This window comes from Chenopodium album, chromosome 24, assembly GCF_948465745.1.
Source record: "Chenopodium album chromosome 24, dcCheAlbu1.1, whole genome shotgun sequence".
In the NCBI taxonomy this organism is placed as follows: domain Eukaryota; kingdom Viridiplantae; phylum Streptophyta; class Magnoliopsida; order Caryophyllales; family Amaranthaceae; genus Chenopodium; species Chenopodium album.
Window position 1 is genome coordinate 38461910 of NC_137857.1, and position 21775 is coordinate 38483684.

The 21775-nt window shown below is 34.6% G+C and overlaps 3 protein-coding genes across 4 annotated transcripts; 2 read left to right on the top strand and 1 right to left on the bottom strand.

The window, feature by feature from the left end:
* Positions 1 to 7637: 7637 nt before the first annotated feature.
* Positions 7638 to 11732, top strand: LOC145611804 (receptor-like protein kinase HSL1). The gene is made up of 2 exons (XM_081667171.1): positions 7638 to 10296; positions 11030 to 11732. Exons 1-2 carry the CDS (start codon positions 7704 to 7706, stop codon positions 11419 to 11421), a joined length of 2985 nt encoding a protein of 994 aa, XP_081523297.1. The 5' UTR covers positions 7638 to 7703; the 3' UTR covers positions 11422 to 11732.
* Positions 11733 to 12948: 1216 nt separating this feature from the next.
* Positions 12949 to 18474, bottom strand: LOC145610152 (septin and tuftelin-interacting protein 1 homolog 1-like). Of its 2 annotated transcripts, XM_081665420.1 has the most exons (3): positions 17053 to 18474; positions 16043 to 16980; positions 12949 to 14731 (listed from the first exon to the last, which is right to left on the bottom strand). In XM_081665420.1, exons 1-2 carry the CDS (start codon positions 18118 to 18120, stop codon positions 16051 to 16053), a joined length of 1998 nt encoding a protein of 665 aa, XP_081521546.1. In that variant the 5' UTR covers positions 18121 to 18474; the 3' UTR covers positions 12949 to 14731; positions 16043 to 16050. The 2 variants fall into 2 exon arrangements, with proteins under 2 accessions (XP_081521546.1, XP_081521545.1); XM_081665419.1 differs by having other exon boundaries at positions 16043 to 18474.
* Positions 18475 to 20992: 2518 nt separating this feature from the next.
* Positions 20993 to 21775, top strand: LOC145610154 (germin-like protein subfamily 1 member 17). The gene is made up of 2 exons (XM_081665421.1): positions 20993 to 21113; positions 21231 to 21775. The coding sequence occupies exons 1-2, from the start codon at positions 20993 to 20995 to the stop codon at positions 21773 to 21775; spliced, it is 666 nt and encodes a 221-aa protein (XP_081521547.1).

Genomic DNA, 21775 nt, shown 5'->3' on the forward strand with positions numbered 1-21775 from the left:
TATACTATAGTTTTTATATTCATTTCTTTGCTAAATTTTAATTTTAATGCTGGAGTAGATGATCACTCTAAATCTCTAATGGGTTGGTGCTTAGTGCTTTGCTATGCTTTATTAGTTGATGCTTACATCTTTATATTATCAAATGTCACAAAGATGTGCGTAGGAAATCATTAGGGAATATTCTATGTGTAGATGGGCTCCTTTTTTTGGTTTAATTAGAGTTAAGAAATAGATAATTTATAATGCACTTGATATTAAGATCACATTGTTGCTAAAAATAAAGAGCACCCATTAAGCTAAGATTTATGTGATCATGTGAGTGAATGAGTGAGATATTGGAAGATAAAAAAGAAGAGGCATCATGACGATATAATTGTTAAATCTTTACTGGGCCAATTAAGCCAACACCAAAAGAAATTTTAACCATGTATAAAGTAAATAGGCTTTAATATGAACAACAATTTGTGATAGGACGAGCAACATATTAACTTATATGTTAGTCATCTATCCTCTTAGTTTATAAGAATAGGATATATGATACATTCATTTTTTTTTTTTCCCTTTGTAACTGGGTTGTTAAAGCTGAAGCACAAACCTAGATATCAATTTTGAGTTTGAATTTGTCGGAGAGGGTGTTGAGTCCATGAACAACCCACATGTAAGCATTCTCTTGTCCCACACTAAAAGACTAGAGGGAGAGTGTAGTGGTAATGGAATCCCACATTGAAAGAATTCAAGAGTTACCACCACTATATGGAATCCCACATTGAAAGAATTCAAGAGTTACACCACTATATAAGGCTAAGGGGCTACTCCCCTCATTGCCATATGGTTTTAAGTTGAACCTCCTTGGTCGTATAAAGTGGACAGTTATGACAGGTGTGGCCCAGACCTGTTTAACATGGTATCAGAGTCAAGTTCACGATCTCACGATTGGGGCATTAATGGCTAAAGTATATATACTGGGCCAAAAATTGTGGACGGCTCACATGTGAGGGGGAGTGTTGAGCTCATGAACAACCCACACTGTCCCACATGTGAACCTCTTTGGTCATCTTGTAAAGTTCTTATAACCTTGTGAGAGGTTATGCTAGATAAATACCTATTATTTGATAGACCAGCTATCTATATGACCACTAGCAAATTTGTGGCATGATATATGCATGAATTATCTACTACAATGTTCATCATATTGGTATTATTTCAAGTAACTTGGTAGATATGATGCCTTTTTGAAGTGAATCTCTAGTTTGGGTGCATTGTGGATGGAATGTTGGATCATGTTATGAAAACTACTCCGTATCTATTATTAGCTAGATCTATTGGTATAGATTAGCCTTTCAAGAGATAAAATTAATCTTAAAAGCAAAGCTAACATAAGAATAGCGGTATAGGCACTAATCTATAATTGTACTTAAATACTACTAAGAGTACTACTAACTAATTGTCACGTTTTGCATATTCCTGCAACGTAAAATATGTCTATCTTAATTTTGGATGCTTTACTTCAAAGATTGATGGCCTATTGTCCTATTGAAGGTAGGTTTAATGTTTTGATTATCCAGAGCTTAGATTCATGAATATACTAATAACAATATGCATTTTATCCTACTAAGGGTCTGTTCTCTTACGTTGAAATTCAGTTCAGTTCAGTTCAGCTGAGTTCAGTTCAGTTCAGTACAGTTCAGTTCAGTTCAGCTCAGCTCAGTTCAGTTCAGTTCAGTTCAGCTCCTAATTTCCTTCTCTTATAAAATATTATATTCATTTCAGTTCAGTTCAGCTGAGTTCAGTTCAGTTCAGTTCAGTTCAGCTGAGTTCAGTCAATGAGAACAGACCCTAAATGTCAATTTAATTATTAGGTCATCAGGTCGGGTTATATTTTGAGTTGCACTGATCTCAAATAGCGTAAAAATATAATATCATTTGTCAAAATATGATATATGGGTCAAATTGGGTTGAGATCGGGTTATTTGGATCGGGGCAAATTCGCGTTAGAGTCAAGTCAGGCCGGTAATTGATAGTTGTAGGTGCGATTAATATGGTCTACTCCTGGAGGCCTAAAAGGGCCTTCATCACTTCAGCTTAATTTCATTTCAGTTTAGTTCAGTTCAACTCTTAATTTTCTTTTCCCATAAACAATTTTTTTCAACTCAGCTCCAATCAGTTCGGTTCAGTTAATCAGAACAAGCCCTTAAAGAAGAGCATGTAAAAAAAACAAAACAAAACAAAAAACACTAGTGTGAAAGCCTCAAAGAGGAATGAAAGAACGCGAATTAAAATATGATAAAAGTATTATATTTCCTTTGTTCCATAATAATTAGGGCATGTTCTCTTACGTTGAAATTCAGTTCAGTTCAGTTCAGCTGAGTTCAGTTCAGTTCAGCTCAATTCAGTTCAGTTCAGTTCAGCTCCTAATTTCCTTCTCTTATAAAATATTCATTTCAGTTCAGTTCAGTTCAGCTGAGTTCAGTTCAGCTCAACTGAGTTCAGTCAATGAGAACAGGCCCTTAATATGCTTTGACTGTTTTTTAAATATTCTTTTATAATACTCCTTCGGTTCTAAGATCAATGTTTTTTTTTTTTTTTTTTTTTTTTTTACTTTCTTTTTTATATAACTTTAACCATCTTTTTAATATATCATAAAATAAAATTTTTAATAAGTAATTCTACAATAGTATTTATACCAATATATGAGTACTCAATTTTGATAAGTTGGTTTTTGACTTTTGTTTGTTGGTCTACTTATTAAAAATGATAAAGTATATATGGTGGTACCGTTCAAAAAAAAAAAAAAAAAAAATGAGTGTATATGGTGGTAGTCATTTTAAGAATACCATTACATTAACATCCGTTATTGTTGTATCAAAAAAAACATAACATCCATTATTGTTACGAGTTTTGATTAAAGATATTGAAATACTCCGTACTAGTAATTGCCGATATAAAATGTTCACTTATTTCGTTATTTGTACAATAAAAAAAGTAGAGCATTGGTAAATTTGGCGGAAAATCCCTTTTGGCGGTGCAACACTTGATCTGTTGGTAACACTTGAAATATTGAATGCAATTAGGATTTCCCAAGCAAGCAATGAGACATCTATCTATCGATTCATCACTGATAAATCTTCATCGAATATCCTACTTTGAATTGTCTTCCATCATAAAATTTTTAAAAAAGTAAAAAAGAAATAAAAAGAGAAGGGTTGTCAGGTAGCTTAGAAAGCACGTGCATCTCACTTTTTGTCATCTTTCACTGAATTTGTTTGTTTACTCTAAACTTGCATACTCTGGCTTTGGCTGGCAGTGTCACTCCACTCACTCGCCACTGTAAAATCTAACCCATGCTAATGAAGATACCAAATGCCATTCCTACGTGTTTCGGGTCACTTTGGGTTTCTACATTTAGCTACGGGGACAATACGGAGTACTCTTTAATGTGTAGAGATATGTTTGGTTAATCCTATGGATAATGTATTGCTGAATAAAGATAGCACTAGATAGGGTCGGACTGAGTCACGACACGATATGACATGTTGTTGTGTGTGTCGGACCTTAGACTGAGCTTTAGAGTAAGCATGCAATGAGTCTGTTGAGCCCATGAACAACCCACATGTGAGCATTCTTCTTGTCCTACACTAAAGACACTAAAAGGGGGAGTGTAGTGGTAATGAAATCCCACATTGAAAGAATTCAAGAGTTACCACTATAATATAAGGCTAAGGGCTACTCCCCTTATTGCCATCGCATCCCAAAATATATGGGTTAATATTATATACGAGTTACACACTCATTCCTATCACTTGTAAAAAATGTAATAAAATTCAAGTTTAGGAGATCGCATTAAGCTTAGCCTTTTGTTAATTGACATCACAAAAACACAAATCATAATCGCACTTGTAATGTAATCCGAGTATGCTAGTCCTGACTTTTTTTTTTTAATTTTAGTTTTTTTTATTTACATCATTTTTTAGAAAAGAAACAAAAATATTTGTCCAAGATATTGTAATCAACACTGTTACGGTGGTGGGGTTTAAGTTAATTAAGTAGGGAGGATACATAATATTTCATATAGCATGATTTCGTAAATTTTACTCTAATGAGAAATCATACATGAAAAAAAAACATGAGTAGTGTAATTATGTAAGCAAGATAAATATGTTACTCATAACAGTATACAAACACATTTACTTTTTCCTGTTTTTTTATGCATGTATAGAGTAAACCAAAAACAAGATCATGAAAAAGGAGAGACATGACACAATCAAAACGCATTTACATGCTTTCTCACAAAAAAAGCCAAACTAGCTAGGCAAAATGATATGCATGCTGTTATTGTTATTGTTATGTGTCTTTAAATACTTTAAATCACCCACAAATAATACATCTACTCTCCGGTTAAAGTTTGACTAATTCTCAATTTTCACTTTATTAAGAGTTGTATTGACTAGTACGTAGATTTATCACTCGTAGTAATTTATATTTGAGACAGTAATTAAGATATAAAGAATCGTAGGGACCACACCAACTAAACTGAAAACGAGTAAGTCTATTATTGAAAGTCCAATTACAAACTAGCTAATGAAAAGTCTTTAAGAAACAGACGGAATACTGTGGCGAACATGAAAGAGGGCATGAAATGCATGCAATATGCATCATAACAAAACAGGAGGTAGCTGGGAGTATAGTGGAATAGAGTCTAATCTATACATAATGCGGCATGAAATGTGCGTTGGAGGCCATTAGATTCAAATGTATATGCTGTAACTGCTACTATTTCACTAGTCAGTCATCTTCTTTACACAAGCTATCAGATCACGCTTATTTTGTAGATTCATCACAAGTTTTTTTACAGGCATCTGCTTTGTACTACTGTCTCTACTTCTTCAACGTTTTCTCTCTTTTATGACCCCACTAGCCTTACAATCATGCTAATTCATCTACGTTTCCTTGCTCTTGTCACTGAATTTACTAACCAACTTTTTTTTATTAAAGTATTTAATTTGTTTTAAAAAGAAGTTCAAGTTGCATTTAATCGTGAAATCATTTTTGTGTTCGATTTATTTATGTTTGTGAACTTATATAAGTTTGTTTATTAGTTTGACCATATTTCACTTTTATAAACAAGAAGTATTTTTATAATGTAATTAAAATAATACTGTATGAACTACTACTATAATGCTGATAGATATAAAACATATTCTTAAGCCTCAACCATCAAGCTAATTATGGTTAAACTGGTCCACTAAAGGTCTGTTCAGATTGACTGAATTGAGCTGAATATTTTATGAGAGAATAAAAATAAGATAAAAATTGAACTGAACTTATTGGAGCTGAATTGAACTAAACTGAACTTATTGGAGCTGAACTGAACTAAACTAAAAATAATCTGAAGAGAACAGGCCCTAACATGGTATCAGAGTTAACGTGACACAAGAGTTACATATTCGAATCTCATCTACCTCCTCATTGCAATTTATTAGGGTCTGTTCTCATTGACTGAACTCAGCTGAACTGAACTGAACTGAACTGAACTCAGCTGAACTGAACTGAACTGAACTGAACTCAGCTGAACTGAACTGAACTGAAATGAATATTTTATAAGAGAAGGAAATTAGGAGCTGAACTGAACTGAACTGAACTGAATTGAGCTGAACTGAACTGAACTGAACTCAGCTGAACTGAACTGAACTGAACTGAACTAAACTGAATTTCAACGTAAGAGAACAGGCCCTTATATGTTTTATACTCTATCAATCTATCAAATGCAATACATCGCAAATTTGCATTAAAAAAAAAAAAACTGCAGTTTCAATTAGAGATCTAGAGCATGAACAGTGGTGAGTATACATATACACATTTCCATTTTCTCACCCATTTTGACACATTATACTCTATTTCCTTCATATCACTAGGATTCACTACCGATTATCTCAATTCTTTTCACATCCTCTTTGTTTTATTTTTCCAATATCAATGAAGATCCTTTTCTACATTTCTCTTATTTACATATATCCCACCATATATTTACTCTCCAATTAATATAGTTAATAATTAATTATTTTTTTTAAAAAAAAGACATAAAAATAATCAAAATTTTGACATAGGGGTTGAGGATTAGTTTCCTGAATCTATCATTCCTTTTTTATTTTTTGAAAAAACAAGGATAGTTTTAGCTATTTGAGCATCAATATGGATCTTTTTAGTCACTCGAGTATCAATAATGATCTATAGCTAAAAGGATATATATCTTCTTCTTTTTCTTTTTTTTTTTTTTTTTTTTCTTATTGATGTTCATGCTCTTACATTAGGAATCCCTGTTGTAAAGAGGGCTTCATATTTGCTTTCTTACTTTAAAAAAAAAATGATTGTTTCAATTGAATAAATATGGGTTTTTTTTTTAATGTTATTTTTGCAAGACAAAAATATGATACAGAGTATCTTAAGTTGAATGTACGTTGTATTGGAGTAGTATATTACATGTATAAGTCGAATCAAAAGAAGTTGAATATCTTCCTAAATTAACAATAATTAAAAAAAAAAAGTACAATAAGATAGATGTATGATGTGAAAGGTAAAAACGGAGATTGACCATAAAACTTGGGAGTACAAAAGAAAATATTACTCAAGTGAGTAAAAACTAGGCAAAGTAGAAATGCTCCTCGGTATCTAATTTATTACCCTTGTAAAGTAACCATGTTTCCAAAAAGAAGTTGGTAATTACGAGCTTCCAAGAATTGGGAACATAAAACAAACATCAAACATCAACCCTTTGATATCATCAACGACACCTCGTGAATCGTCTCATCAAACCAAACAAACACACTCCCATTCTACTCTACTAACAAGTTCACCTCCTTTGACCCACCACACCTCCTCCAAAATAAACCCACCTTTTATTTATTTATTTATTATTTTTTTACATTTACTCGTACAATCTATCCATAACATTTTTAAAATTTTATTGTACCTAGTGACAAGCCGTTATGTATTCCTTGTATCCGAATGCACCTAATTTAATATACTCGACTCTATGTATTTTTTTTTTTCTTAATACCTTGTAAAATTTGAAATCACATAATGCACATTACCCTATTTTGTAAAAACTACACACATGGTATGTATTAGTAATAAACATATAACATTAATATACGTATTTAATTTACAAAGGTACATGAAGTCATGAACCATGTTATTTAGCCGGTCGAGCTACAGTTGGCTTAGTGGATCCTTCCACCCTTGTAACTTAGTAAGAGGCGTTCGATTCACATCCCAAATAAATGGAATGATTAAAATCCGCCCTTCCAATATAAGTTAGGTAGCCAGACTCTTGTCAAATTGTCTAATTGATGAACATAATCAACATTTTAGTTTATTTCAACTTTTAAATACAAGTAGTACGTATGTAAAATACTCATTAATTTATGGTCAAAGTCACATGGTAACACCGCATCAACAATATACGGAGTATCACGAGGAACATACACGGTTACAATTAACATCCAAACATGATTCACCCTCCTCCCACAAAAAAAGCGAAAAAAAAACGCACCTCACTTTAATTTTACTAACTCCCTTATATACACCACGTTCAAAATTCACCAAAAAAAACCACCCACTCTTATTCCCACCTCTTTCTCATTCCCATTCTCTCTCCTTCCTTCCATTCCATGCTCACTCACACTCTCTCTCCTCCATAACCAAACATGCTAATCTTCTTCATCTTCTTCCTCCTCTTCTCCCTCCCACCAACCACCCTCTCAATTAACCAAGAAGGTCTCTACTTACAACACGTCAAACAATCACTCGACGATCCAACCGGCTTTTTTTCCGGTTGGGATGACTCTCATCACAACCCTTGCAACTGGAACGGAATCACATGTGATTCGGTTTCCGGTTCAGTCACCTCCATTGAGATCACCGGTGCTAACCTCGCCGGCCCATTTCCGGTCATCGTTTGTCGGCTCCGTAATCTGGAATACCTTTCTTTCAACGATAACTATCTGAACTCGTCTTTGCCGTCGGATATCTCCACGTGCCAGAGTCTCCGGCACCTCGACCTTGGCGAGAATGCGTTCACCGGGAGGTTACCGGATTCCCTGTCCTCAATCCCGACGCTCGAGTACTTGGACTTGAGCTACAACAACTTCACCGGCGAAGTTCCGGCGAGCTTCGGAAGCTTCCAGAAGCTCGAGGTTGTTTCCTTGGTGGATAACTTTTTTAATGGAAAGTTTCCCATGTTTTTCAGCAACGTTACTACTTTAAACACACTAAATCTGAGTTACAATACGTTTCAACCGAGTCGACTCGGTCCTGAACTCGGGAAACTCACGAATCTCAAGTATTTCTGGGCAACTCAAACCAACCTCGTCGGAGAGTTGCCGGACTCACTCGGAACTCTCAAGAATATGCTGAATTTCGACGTTTCGCAGAATCATTTGACCGGAAAACTCCCGAGTTCGCTCACTGAGCTCACCAGTGCTATTCAAATTGAGCTATACGAGAACCAGTTCACCGGCGAGTTGCCTCTTGGGTGGAAGAACATGAAGTCTCTGTTACGATTCGATGCAGCGATGAACAATCTTACCGGGACGATTCCCGACGAGTTAGCTCAGCTCCCACTCGCTTCTCTCAACTTGTACCAGAACCAACTTCATGGGAGGGTTCCTGAGAGTATAGCGGACTCGCCGAACTTGTACGAGTTCAAGATCTACAACAACCGATTCACCGGCGAGTTGCCTCGGAAGCTCGGTGAGAACTCGCCGTTGTATCTCATTGATGTCTCGTTTAATAACTTCACCGGCGAACTACCTCCGAATCTGTGCGCCAAGGGTGAGTTGACTGACCTTTTGGTGATCGGAAATTTGTTCTCCGGTGAAATTCCGGCGAGTTTGTCTGAGTGCAAGTCATTGTCACGGATACGATTGAGCGGAAATCGATTCTCCGGGAATGTACCAACGGGTTTCTGGGGACTCCCTCGAACATCGCTACTTGAACTCGAGTTCAACGAGTTTACTGGGGAGATACCGAAATCTATTGCTACTGCTTCGAATTTGTCTTTAATCTTGATTTCTAACAACAGTTTTTCAGGGAAAATTCCGGAAGAGATCGGGTTGTTAACCAATTTAGTGAGTTTTATGGCGGATAATAATCATTTTTCTGGGTCATTACCAGATTCAATGCTGAAGTTGCCACAATTAGAGAGGTTACATTTGAATAATAATCAGTTATCTGGTGAAATCTCTCCTGGGATTAAGTCCTTGAAGAAGCTAAATGATTTTGATTTAGGTAACAATGAGTTGTCTGGTCCAATTCCGGAGGAAATTGGTACACTAACATCGCTGAATTACCTTGATTTGTCAAATAACCAGTTTTCTGGTTCGGTCCCGGGTGAATTACAAAATCTGAAGTTGAACGATTTCAATTTGTCGAACAATCATCTTTCTGGCGAGCTGCCGCCGTTTTACGCTAAGGAAATGTACAAGAATTCGTTCCTTGGAAACCCGGGTTTATGCGGCGATATATCAGGCCTTTGTGATAGTAAGGTGGAAGTTAAGAGAGAAAGGTATCTTTGGGTATTGAGGACGATATTTGTTCTTGCTGCAATTGTTTTCTTAGTGGGTGTAGTTTGGTTTTATTACAAGTACAAGAATTTCAAGAAAGTTAAGAGCACAATTGATAAGTCAAAATGGACATTAATGTCGTTTCACAAGTTGGGTTTTAGTGAGTACGAGATTTTGGATTGCTTAGATGAGGATAATGTGATCGGATCGGGCGCTTCGGGTAAGGTCTACAAGGCCGTGCTTAGTAATGGTGAGGCGGTCGCGGTGAAGAAGCTGTGGGCGATATCGAAGTTCGCCGAAGGGGGTGATGTAGAGAATGGTGGGGTGGTTCAGGACAATGGGTTTGAGGCCGAGGTTGAGACACTAGGGAAGATTAGGCATAAGAATATAGTGAGGTTATGGTGTTGTTGCAAGACTAAGGATTGTAAATTGCTTGTTTATGAGTACATGCCAAATGGTAGTTTGGGTGATTTGTTACATGGTCCGAAATCAGGATTATTAGATTGGCCTACTAGGTACAAAATCGCCCTCGATGCTGCTGAAGGCCTTTCTTACTTGCACCATGATTGTGTCCCGGCTATTGTTCATAGGGATGTGAAATCCAATAACATTTTGTTAGATGGTGAGTTCGGTGCTAAGGTGGCCGATTTCGGGGTTGCCAAAGTGGTGGATGCTATCGGAAAAGGAACGAAATCGATGTCGGTCATTGCCGGTTCATGTGGCTACATTGCTCCTGGTGAGTCCTAAATTGCTTAATTAATCAAACTAGTCATAATTTATTAAAATTCTTTGCTTCTCATAATAATTTTTGTTACATATTTGGTACTTAATATAGTAAACATGTTCTGTCATTAACATAAATGTTGTGGATAGTTATAGAAAGTTAAAAAGGAAATGGAATAAATAGTTGTATCAATGCAATTATTATTAGTTGGGTATATAGAGTATAATTTCTTTGGAACTACCAGAATAGATTCAGAATTTTAGTTGTTGGAAGTCATATCAAAGTAGTAGTAGGAATAATAATGAGGTCTGTTCACTAACTAATGGTACTGTCTGATTTTATTGTGTTGAAGATCGAATTGAGTAATTGAGTTGCCTGCTTTGACAATTCCAAATGCATGTTGCTATCAACAATAAACATACCATTAATTACATGTACTATGCTTTAGTTGTAAGGAATACCCATGTTGTTCAATTTATGAGTAGTGCTACTATTATACGCCTTAATTAATTCGTATTACCATGTGTGATTGAGTATTCATTACTATCCTGTTCGGCGTATTTGAGTATTGATTATTGTTAGTTAATCGGGAAAATTCAGGTTCGTTCTTAGGTCTAAGGATAATATTGTATGGAGTAATTATTCTTTTCAATCGATATTTGATGGCAATTTCTACAATACATTGATCGAGTTTTATGTTACAGAAAAAATGACTGATTTTGTGTGGCTGTGTTTTGTTGTACAGAGTATGCATATACACTTCGAGTAAATGAGAAGAGCGACACATATAGTTTTGGGGTGGTAATTCTGGAATTGGTGACCGGAAAGAAACCCGTGGACCCGGAGTATGGCGAGAAAGACTTGGTCAAGTGGGTGTGCACCACTGTGGACCAGAAGGGTGTGGACCATGTAATTGATCAAAAGCTTGATTCTTGTTTCAAGGAAGATGTATGCAAGTTACTCAACATAGGGTTACTTTGTACTAGTCCTCTTCCCATCAACCGACCATCGATGAGAAGAGTGGTGAAAATGTTGCAAGAAGTGAGTGGTGAGACCATGTCGAAAGCAGGGAAAAAAGACGGTAAATTGACACCATACTATTACGAAGATGCTTCCGACCATGGAAGTGTAGTTTAGGAGAGTCAGTGGTTCATACATACTCCATGTCTACAACAAAGAAATGGAATTTTTAGTGTCATTTGGTTTGCTTTGAGTGAGTAGGAAAATGTTTCCTAAAAACAAAGTTCAAAAGTTTTAAAGAAAAAAGAGAGGGAAGTGATAAATAGGGGTAGACTACTAGACTAGAAGTATTAATTACTCCGTAGTAAGTATTTAATATAAGTTGCTACTGTACATTGTAAATTTGTTTGACCAATGAGAGTCTTTTTTAATCCAAAAAGCAGAAGCAATCTGCATTTTCCAAATTAATGCAATATTTATTTTTATTATGTGATGTGAGTTACCTATATTTATCTACTGGCAAATCTCAGGTGACACAGATAAAATTAATGTAAAATTTACCCCAATGGTAAAAAAATAACTGCATACCCTTAATCTGGGGGATATGATAGTTGAAGAAAGATGTAACAACCCCAAAAAAAGTAGGGCAGTAGGCAACTCTTTGCCACTGTAAATCCTCTGTTGTTCTTTTATAAAAATGGTAAAAATGCTTAGATGGGTAACTGTGCTTGTCATTTGCAACGGTTGATTTGGCCCTTCAAATTTAGGCCAATAGCTCTTAAAAACATATGCAATGGTACAGCTATGTCATGTTATTTTAGCTAGTAAATTAAGGGTAGTTATGGTGATGCCAGTAGTTTTGTAGGGTAACCTAATAATTTCCTACTTTCTTTAACAAAATTATGGGTCTTATGCGTTACTATAGTATTTGTAGGGTATTGCTTAGTTGAAATAAATTGGTGTACTAAAAATTTAGATAGACTTTTATTGGTGGATAGTGGTCCTGCTTGTGAAAGAATTTCATCATTGGGGTTAGTTGCTTGATCCCTTGATTAATTAAATTAGAGTGAATATTAGTGTAAAAGGCATATGTGAACTAGATTAGGCGGTAAACGTATTCACGACTTATTGGTAAGATATAATACTCCGTATTAGGGATAATAAATGTAGAACTAGTGCATGTCTACAACCATTTTTTTTTCCTACGTAGATGTTTATTGGCAAAATTAGAATTGATAAACTTATTGGTTGATTATGTTAATTCTCAACACCTTATTTTCACTTATATTTAAGAAATCAAAGCTCATAAGTAAAATTCAAATGAAACTTATATAAGAGCATAAGATGAATTAAAGTAACCCATGTTTTTATTCACAATGATAATAAATTCTAATAAGTTAGGTTTAGGACCAATAATTTAACAAATAGTTAGGCCTTGGAGTAACAAAACACAACACTTTATTGGTAGCTTTAATTTGCAAAGTCTAAAGGTTATATTCAAGACTAACGATCAATAATTAGACCAAAAATAATACATATGATGGAGTATATTTGGTTGGATTACAAAAAGAAGGTGGTCATTTTTGACCTTTATTAACATTTGACATTAATGAATTTTGACCATAAAAGTGTATGTTGAGGCCCTAAACAAGTCCAAATAAAATGAAAAGACTAATTAGACCAAACTTTTTATGCTATTATTAATGAATAATCAATTGTACATATAGGGGATAAAAAAATGGCTACCTTTTCTTTTGCACCAAATAAAAGAAAAGGCTACTTTTCCACTATATTCTTATTGGATGGACTTGAAAGGCCCATTTGTAGATTTAAATAACATCAAAATACCAATTTAATGTGGTCTGCCCCAATGTAGATATTTTTCTGAGGAATGAACAGTAATTTGCAGTAGTATGGCCCACTGTCCAGTAATTTAATACCTTCAATGAAAGCTGAGCCCAAATTCAGTTTTCAGGATTGCTAGAATAATTTTGACAAGTTCTTGGTAAAAGAATCCCATATAAGAATTGAGTCGAAACCTCTTGTTTTAGTTCAAACAATCTCTTATCATTTGTTGGATAAATTATATACCAATATTAGCATAAAATCAGTTAGTATTGTTCAATGTAAAGGGAGATGAAATATGATAATATAAGGAGCAAAATTAATACTACCTCCGTTTCTTATTAGTTGCAACTTTGGGGTATTATTTGTGAGATATAAAATATTCCAAAGTTGCAACTAATACGAAACGGAGGTAGTAACAAAAAAAGACCACAATACTAGAGACAAACCAAGTATCATAGGTATGTTCACAGTTCAATTATTAGCATGTTTGAAATCCGAGTCAAAACTAAGACCAAAAATGAAAGACTATAATGTCCTGGAGTTGCATGAACTTACTGAACTTCCATTCTCTAGAGCCAAAATTGCTACTACAAGTACCTTTGCCATACTGATCCATGAAGTGTTTCACTGACTCTGAATTTGGATTCGCCGCTGATTGCCTTATCATCCATTAGACCATCTCTAGATCCTGCCAAACTCACATTGTATCAAACAATTAGAGTTTTGCAAATGATCTTAACACATCAAGATTGTAATGAATTTCTAAACAGTAGAACAAAAACTTATAAGCTTGATTGTTAAAGGCACAAGCTGCACAACCCAAGAAGAGCTTACATTACAGTCATAGTATGCAACTGCCTCGTTCAATTAGGCTTATTTTAAAAACTAGGAGGGGGGTTTTTGGACGGTTGCCAAGTTCATAATAATTAAAACAAGGTCAAATGAACAAATTGTTTTAAACCAGACAATTCCGGGGGATTTTAGATCACTACTGTCTAGTGTCTACTGTCGTCTGTAAGGAAAGAAAAATGATATTGTTTCACTTGTACATGATGAGCTCCGGTTGTTGGAAATCTGAAATAACAAATAAAATCCATGTTAGCAGCATAATAGGAAAAAAGGATTTTATAATTATAATAAGGTGTACAAATACTGGTTTCCCATGTCCAAGTAAAATTGTAGACAGTATTCCAATATTGGTTCAGCTTCTGCTCAAAATCCACACAAAATGTCAGAAGAAAAGAACAGTTGAATTTAACTTACAAAACTTCCAAAAGATGTACCATATGATGAATAGCATAGGTGGTGAGGTAGAATCCATTTGGTGCATATAAACCTGATAAACACCAAATACACAAAATGCAATACAAGAGCTAAACAGACAGAACCCAAGCAGCAAGTGAGAAGAGATTTACCTTCATAATTGGCCTATCCTAATGTTTGCAACATCGTTTGACAGTTGCAACTTACATTTAGTACACAAGAACTCCCAGCTAAAATTATCACCAGGAACATATTCAAGCTGAAATCAACAAAACTATTAGCATAATAACTTTTAGATTCAAACTCACTGTTTTTCAGCATGCCATCTCTCACTTTTGGATCACATCAGTCCATTTCTGACTAGTCCATCAAGAACCTGCGTACAAAAGGTGCATATAGGTCAGAGTACCATTCGATCAGTTCATCCCTCGATCTCTTACTCCACACCACGCATTGTCGTTCTTCATTAAGGCAGTAATTCGATGATTAGCAGACATAAAAGGTCAAATTTAGCATGACATCACCATAAAGTGAGCACTATTTCAGGAATAGGAACAAAATCTATGTCTCACACCAAAGTCAGAGATCAGAAGAAAGCCTTTTTCCATACCGAAATTCTTTTCATCAGTACTTGCATAATGTATTCAATTATTCCTGAAGGAAGATAGTGGAACAAGGAATAGCACTAGATCTGCCAACCTTACTGGTTAGAACTTGACTACCTTTCTTTCCAAAATGAGGTTAACCTATGCATTGACCGTTTTGATCAGTTTCTACACGATCCCTACTATGCCATAGGCACATAGCAATACCATGTCAGGGAAGGAGAAAAGTAATTAGACTAAACCAACACGAAATCAAGTGAAATGATCACAAAAAATAACCTTTACATAGCAATAGAGAAACAAGAGATTAAACAATACAAGTACAATATACTTTTATTTTTCAAATAGCAATCTTTCTGTAACAATTCAGACTTCACCATTGACCTAAATAGAGCCTTTCTAAATGGTTACTATATTTAATTTTGATACATAAAGCATTAGTGCGTTTCAAAATAAGTGATGAACTGAACTTGAGTCCAATGTTCTGGCCTTCATTAATTTTCATGTTCTGAACCAGAAGCAAAGCTCTGATGCTAATAAGGTTTGATGGAGTAGGGTTTGTTACATAATAATATCACACTTAAGAGTACATTTTCTGTCTTATTAGGAATTAATCTCAATTAAACTATTATAAAGATACCCTCATCCAAATTATATACATATCAAGAAGAAAATTTTTTGCTTCAAAAATCTGATGTTCAGTTTCTTTGATGCATTGAAACATTATATTATACCACTTGGGTCAGCCTTCTATTTCTTTCTTGAGTAGTGAAAACATAAAATTAGACTTCGGATGCATGGTTTATGGATATGGATGATATATGCCCAGCAATAAGCCAATACTATGACCCAAAAATGTAATCCAAAAGTAAACTTTCACATACAATCAACCTCTGCATACCTCAAAAGAATTGAAATTGATGAACAATTAAGAGAAAACAAACAGAATAAAATATATAATGCTCAAAGAGTTTGTTCAATGTTTTTTATGTTCAAATGCAAGAAAACATGCTCAGCTATATATGTGATCACAGTTAACAGACATCTCATACAGCTACAAAAATAAAGTTAGCACCACTTACAACAAAGCTCAGCGCTTTCTCGAAGTAGAGATGTTCTGCATCTGTACAAGTTGTCCAAGAGTTACCAAAGACCATTTTGCCTTGACTCGAGCGAAAATCCTCTGATTAAAGGAGTCCACAATGATGCCTACAATGCCAAAGCTATATACTTGGTGATCGTTGTGTGTTCTCCCAGGTTTAGGCTTGAAGAGCAAGCCTTGCTGTTGTGCGTAGGCCTCAATAATTTCTTTCAAGTTCGTAGGCACGTTATCTGCATTTGCTGAAACACTTTGCTGAGCTGCATAATGTCTTTGTTCTGGCACCCTCGGAGGGCTAATGTTGTCCTCCACACCAGGGTGAACCACCTCCGAATCTAGAGACTGATATATCATTTTCAAGCCTAGCATTAGCTGGCGCCTAACACGTTCCGTGGCCAAAACATCAGCAGGAATAAGCTCTTTCCACCCTAGGTACCATTGCTCAATTTCTTTAAAGTCTTTGCTTGTACGAACAAGCCAGTGGTGCAGAGCTTGCTGCCATTTTCCAAAAAAGTGACTCTCCAGTAAACTAACAATGTAACGAAGGGGAATTGCAGAAGCCCAAGTCATAACCCATTTAAATTGATCAAGTTTCTGATTAGCAGGATTGACTTGAAATTCCTGCATCACATGTTTCAACTTAGGAAGGATGGACCTGACAATCAGTTGTTCCCAACTCGCAGCATTGAATACTGTCTTCCAAGGGGATAGGATAGTGTAAGCTGACATATCACTAGGATGCCATTCATGGAGAACAGTTGTAAATTTTACAAGGATAGCTTGATGGAGAGTCTCAAGCTTCCGCGAAAGCAATGGAAGCCAAGGATGCATCCAGACATGAATTGGTATTGTTTCGCGGCAAGGTTCCCAAGAATTAACAGCTTCAGACAATTTAGGCATCACAACCATATCAAGCAGTGACTGCAGCACAAAAGGTGTAAGCAATTCCTCCCATAACTCAATAAATTGAAGCATAGGTTCAGGATCTCTAACCTGCCATGAGTTTAAACCTGCTATTCTGACTACAGGAAACACTACTTCGGCCACCAACTGTGAGTACGGAGCTGTTGCATCCTCAAACATGTCATGATCCTCGCCGTCTCCCTGCAACAAACCTTTCCACAAAGCCATGGCATCCATACCATGCCACGGGTTCTGAAGCGGCTCCCATCCTTGAAACACTCTAGTCAACAGAGGAACAGCAAAAGAACACGCGATGCAGGACAGGTCACCGAGTTCATACTCCTCAGGAAACCTCCTCTGCAAGTCTCTGAAGGACTCTGCAACAGATTCTGAAGTTAATTTCCCTGACGCATTCTTTTCCTCAATACTGTCCAAAACCTGCATTATTTCCTCCATTGAATCAATCTGCTTCTTCTGATCTGCAGCTTCTTTCTGAAGCCTTCCTTTCTCTTCCTGCAGCGAAACGAAAGTCTGTTTCTCCATACTCAATTTTCCCTCCAAATTCTCAACATCCATCTTGGCCAAGTCTGATACCAATCCTACATTATACTGCAACTCATGCATAGGCATATCATCACTGTCTTTTCCCTCCGGAACAACAATATCCTGATGTACCTTCTCAGCACGAACACGAACTCGACCTCGTTCTTTCCACAATACTCGAGTCTCCTTCCTATGATCATTATACCCTAATCCTTCTAACTTTGGTCTTAGCTTCGCCTCGATTGGAGCAACAATACCTTGTCCATTCTTCCCTAACCCACCACCACTATACCCCATCTTCTGCAGCAACTTCATGCCAATACCTTTCGTGTACTTTTCGAAACCTCCAACATTATTGGCCAAATTTACAGGATTCATGTGATCATCCAATGTATTAGTTAATCCTCCAATTTTTCTACTCTTTTTCTTGATGTTCTTCCTAAACAAGATTTCGTCTTCGTCATCATTGTTAGAATCTGAATTATCAAATAATGCATCAGATTGAACAAATTTTCTTTTGGGTTTTCTGGAAAAGGATTCATTCTCACGAAACTGATCTAAATCGACGAACTCGTTAACCATATCAAATTCCTGTATTTCTTGATATTCATCCATTATTAATCCCTCAAATTATCCAAGGTTTTGTTAAAGATTAGAAAAGGGATACGAATTGAAGGTGATAATATAAGATGGAGGACAAAACTTTGGTCTTGGTTGGGTTAATCACCGCCTAACTTACGTGACTCGCAAGGTCGCAAAAAAAAAAGGAAAAAAAAAAAAAAACTGAAATATGTTAGTGGATAACGATAACGATACGGCACTAATCAAACATTAAAAAAAAAACGGGTTTATAATGTTAGTGGATCCAAATATGTTTAATTTAATAAGTTAACACGACACCACACGTTTTATTAAATGGGCTAATTATAAGCCTGTTCTCTTATGTTAAATTCAGTTCAGTTCAGCTCAGTTCGGTTTAGTTCAATTCAACTCCTAATTTCCTTCTCTTATAAAATATTCAGTTCAGCTCAGTTCAGTCAATGAGTACAGGGCCTAACTATCTAAGAGAATATTTTCATATAATATTTTTATGAATAGACTATGAATAGCAAAACCCTTAACTTAAATGCTACCTTTGATTTTTATTGGTTGCAACTTTAGGGTATTATTTATGAGATATAAAATATTACAAAGTTGTAACTAAAAAAAATCGGAAATCGTATATATACATAACTAAATAGCTCAAAGTGATGCACTTAATCATTATTAAGTTAGTGAGACTAAAGTTTTGTAGTGAATGAAATGGTTCATAGTTGAATACGTGCTTGTCTTAATTAATTTGACAGGAGGATTGGAGAAACCAACCTTTAGCATTAACCAATAACCATGCCCATGAGCCATGACACATCATGATCAAATTTCAAAGAGCCGTCTTGAATGAAAAATTATGAAATAAGCCAAGTTTAAGTGGGAGGAATTATAATCAATTTGCAAATCATATTAAAATCATGATCTAATTTGACATGGAGTGCATATGGTACTTTAGTACCTTACCTAGCACCTTCCTTTTTAAGTAATATTAAGGAATTAAATTCTAAATGAAAGATGTTATAGTGACAAATACATGAAGGAACAAATACTTTTAATTTTTTTTTTTTTTTTGAACGGATACTTTAATTTATTTTTATTCAAAGAACATGATGTAAAAAAAGAGAAGAATTTTTTTTTATTGTGGCATAGCGTAGTGCATGACATGAGCTTTTTTGGTGCCATGATGTATTCTATGGTACTCACTTTTTAAACCTTAGTAAATATTGGTCAAAATTGAACACTTAAAAACAGAGAAAGTATATGTTACTTGTAGGTTGGTATATATCATTATTTTTCTTTTTATCCAAACTAGGTTAGTTCCCGTGCCATGCACGGCAATATTAAATACTTGTACTTATTATTAATAAAATTAAAATTAATAATTAAAAAATACTATAATGATTTTTTTTTTTTGAAAAAAATATACTATAATAAATTAATTATGAAATAACTTGTTAGCTAGATAGATATTTACATACACGTATTTGACAATATCTATATATTTTATATTTCACTAACAAATTGGTATCATTTTTTTTCTTCTTATTGACCAATGAATTTTTTAACACTGTGTACAACATATTTGACCCGTAAATAAATTTCTATTTTAAGTTTTTTTTTTTAGAAAATAAATTGGTGTTGTAATAAACGTAGTACATTACACTCATAAGTCATGACTCATATGTCTCATGTTAATTGTGCAACAAAAAAAATGTCACATATTAAGAATCCATTTTTTCCTTAAATTTATGCTCCATCCGTAGTTGTTAATTTTTTTGAGGAAGGTTATCAAATCTTTTATTATAATAAGTAATTAATATTCTAATTACTTTCCTGGAGCTTCTAATATACAATATTATGTTATAATAAATATTCAAAAAAATATATGTAATTATTGAATTACATAACACTAAGTTTGGCAAAGATTATGTTGAAGTTTGAATTTTTTCTTTACTTAAGTTTATATAATTGCCTAAAATACATCAAATCTTTTATTTATGCATAAGTTTGTTATATTTTATTTTGTTTAAGATTTTTTTCCTAAATAGCTTTTTTTTTTTTTAAAAAAAAAAAAAAGAAAAAAAGAAAAATCTAAGGGACACACCAGAAAATGACACGTGTCATTGTTGGTGTGTCTTTTAGTATATATTATTGATTATTGATTGATTATTGATTGATAACATTTTTGTGTGAGATATAGACTATTAGGTTTACCTGCTATCTTTACGTACGTATTCACTCATCTGCTCAAAGATCATAGCTTTTAATTACTTTTTGTAGTGACGGAATGATATTCATATAATTTTTACTTTGTATTTTATTTGAATATAAATTAATTAATCGAAACATATACTAAATATTGTTATACTTCATGTTAGAACATTAATATTCAATAAAAATAAAATAATTTTAGTCAAAATAAATTAAATTTAGCAAAATTAGTTTTAATCAGTAAAAATCAGTAATTTCAAAATTGAGAATAAAAATATGACAACTATATTATGAGATAGATGGATTATATATCATATAGTATTGGTTAAAGCGTAGAATTTAGAGAAAAATATATCATAATCTTACGACATTAGTTAATTATATAAAACCATTCTCCTCGACGACTATACAATGCATGATTGACGAGGTCATTACCTGCTAATTAAGAAAATTAAAAAATTAACTAACTACCCTCATTGAAAAACTAAACAAATAGACTAGAAAGTTTCATGATTAATGACCAATTCTACATATAATTCTTCGAACCATAGCATAGTTACCCCAACTTCAACTATAAAAGGGATCATTTAGCATGCAAGAAGATTATAACTTGCACTTTGTAATACTCACATAGTCTCATTAATTATTTGAGTGTAACACTCCAATTTCATAAGAAAAAAAAAGGATGGAAGCTCGTTACTTTCTTGTTTTCCTTACTTTAGCCATGTCTTCCTACATGGCCTACGCAACGGATCCTACTCAACTACAAGACTTCTGTGTTGCAATGAATGATCCAAAAAATGAACGTATGTTTTTTTGTCCAATTCATTCCAAACAATGTGAATTTTTTTTTTTTTTTTTTTAATTAGTACTTTATTATATTTTTCTTCAAAATTGATGTTAACGGTTTAACTGACTTGCAGTGTTTGTGAATGGATTACTCTGCAAGAATCCAATGGATGCGAAACCCGAGGATTTTTTTAAGGATGGGCTAGACAAGCCCGGGAACACTAGCAATAGGGTACAATCTGCTGTGACTCTAGTCTCGGCATTACAACTTCCAGGGCTCAACACCCTCGGCATATCGTTGGCTAGGATCGACTATGCACCATATGGCCTTAACCCTCCTCACACTCATCCTCGTGCAAGCGAAATCCTTACAGTCATTGAAGGAACCCTCTATGTAGGCTTTGTAACTTCCAACCTTGCTAACGGCGATAACAAGTTATTTGCTAAGGTGCTTAACAAAGGTGATGTGTTTGTTTTTCCACAAGGCCTCATTCATTTTCAATTCAATATTGGAAAATATCCTGCTATTGCTATTGCTGGATTAAGCAGCCAAAACCCTGGTACGGTCACCATTGCTAATGCCGTTTTCGGGGCTGATCCACCTATCAATGTTGATGTACTAAGCAAGGCCTTCCAGCTAGATGAACACATAGTGAAGATGCTTCAGTCCAAATTTTGA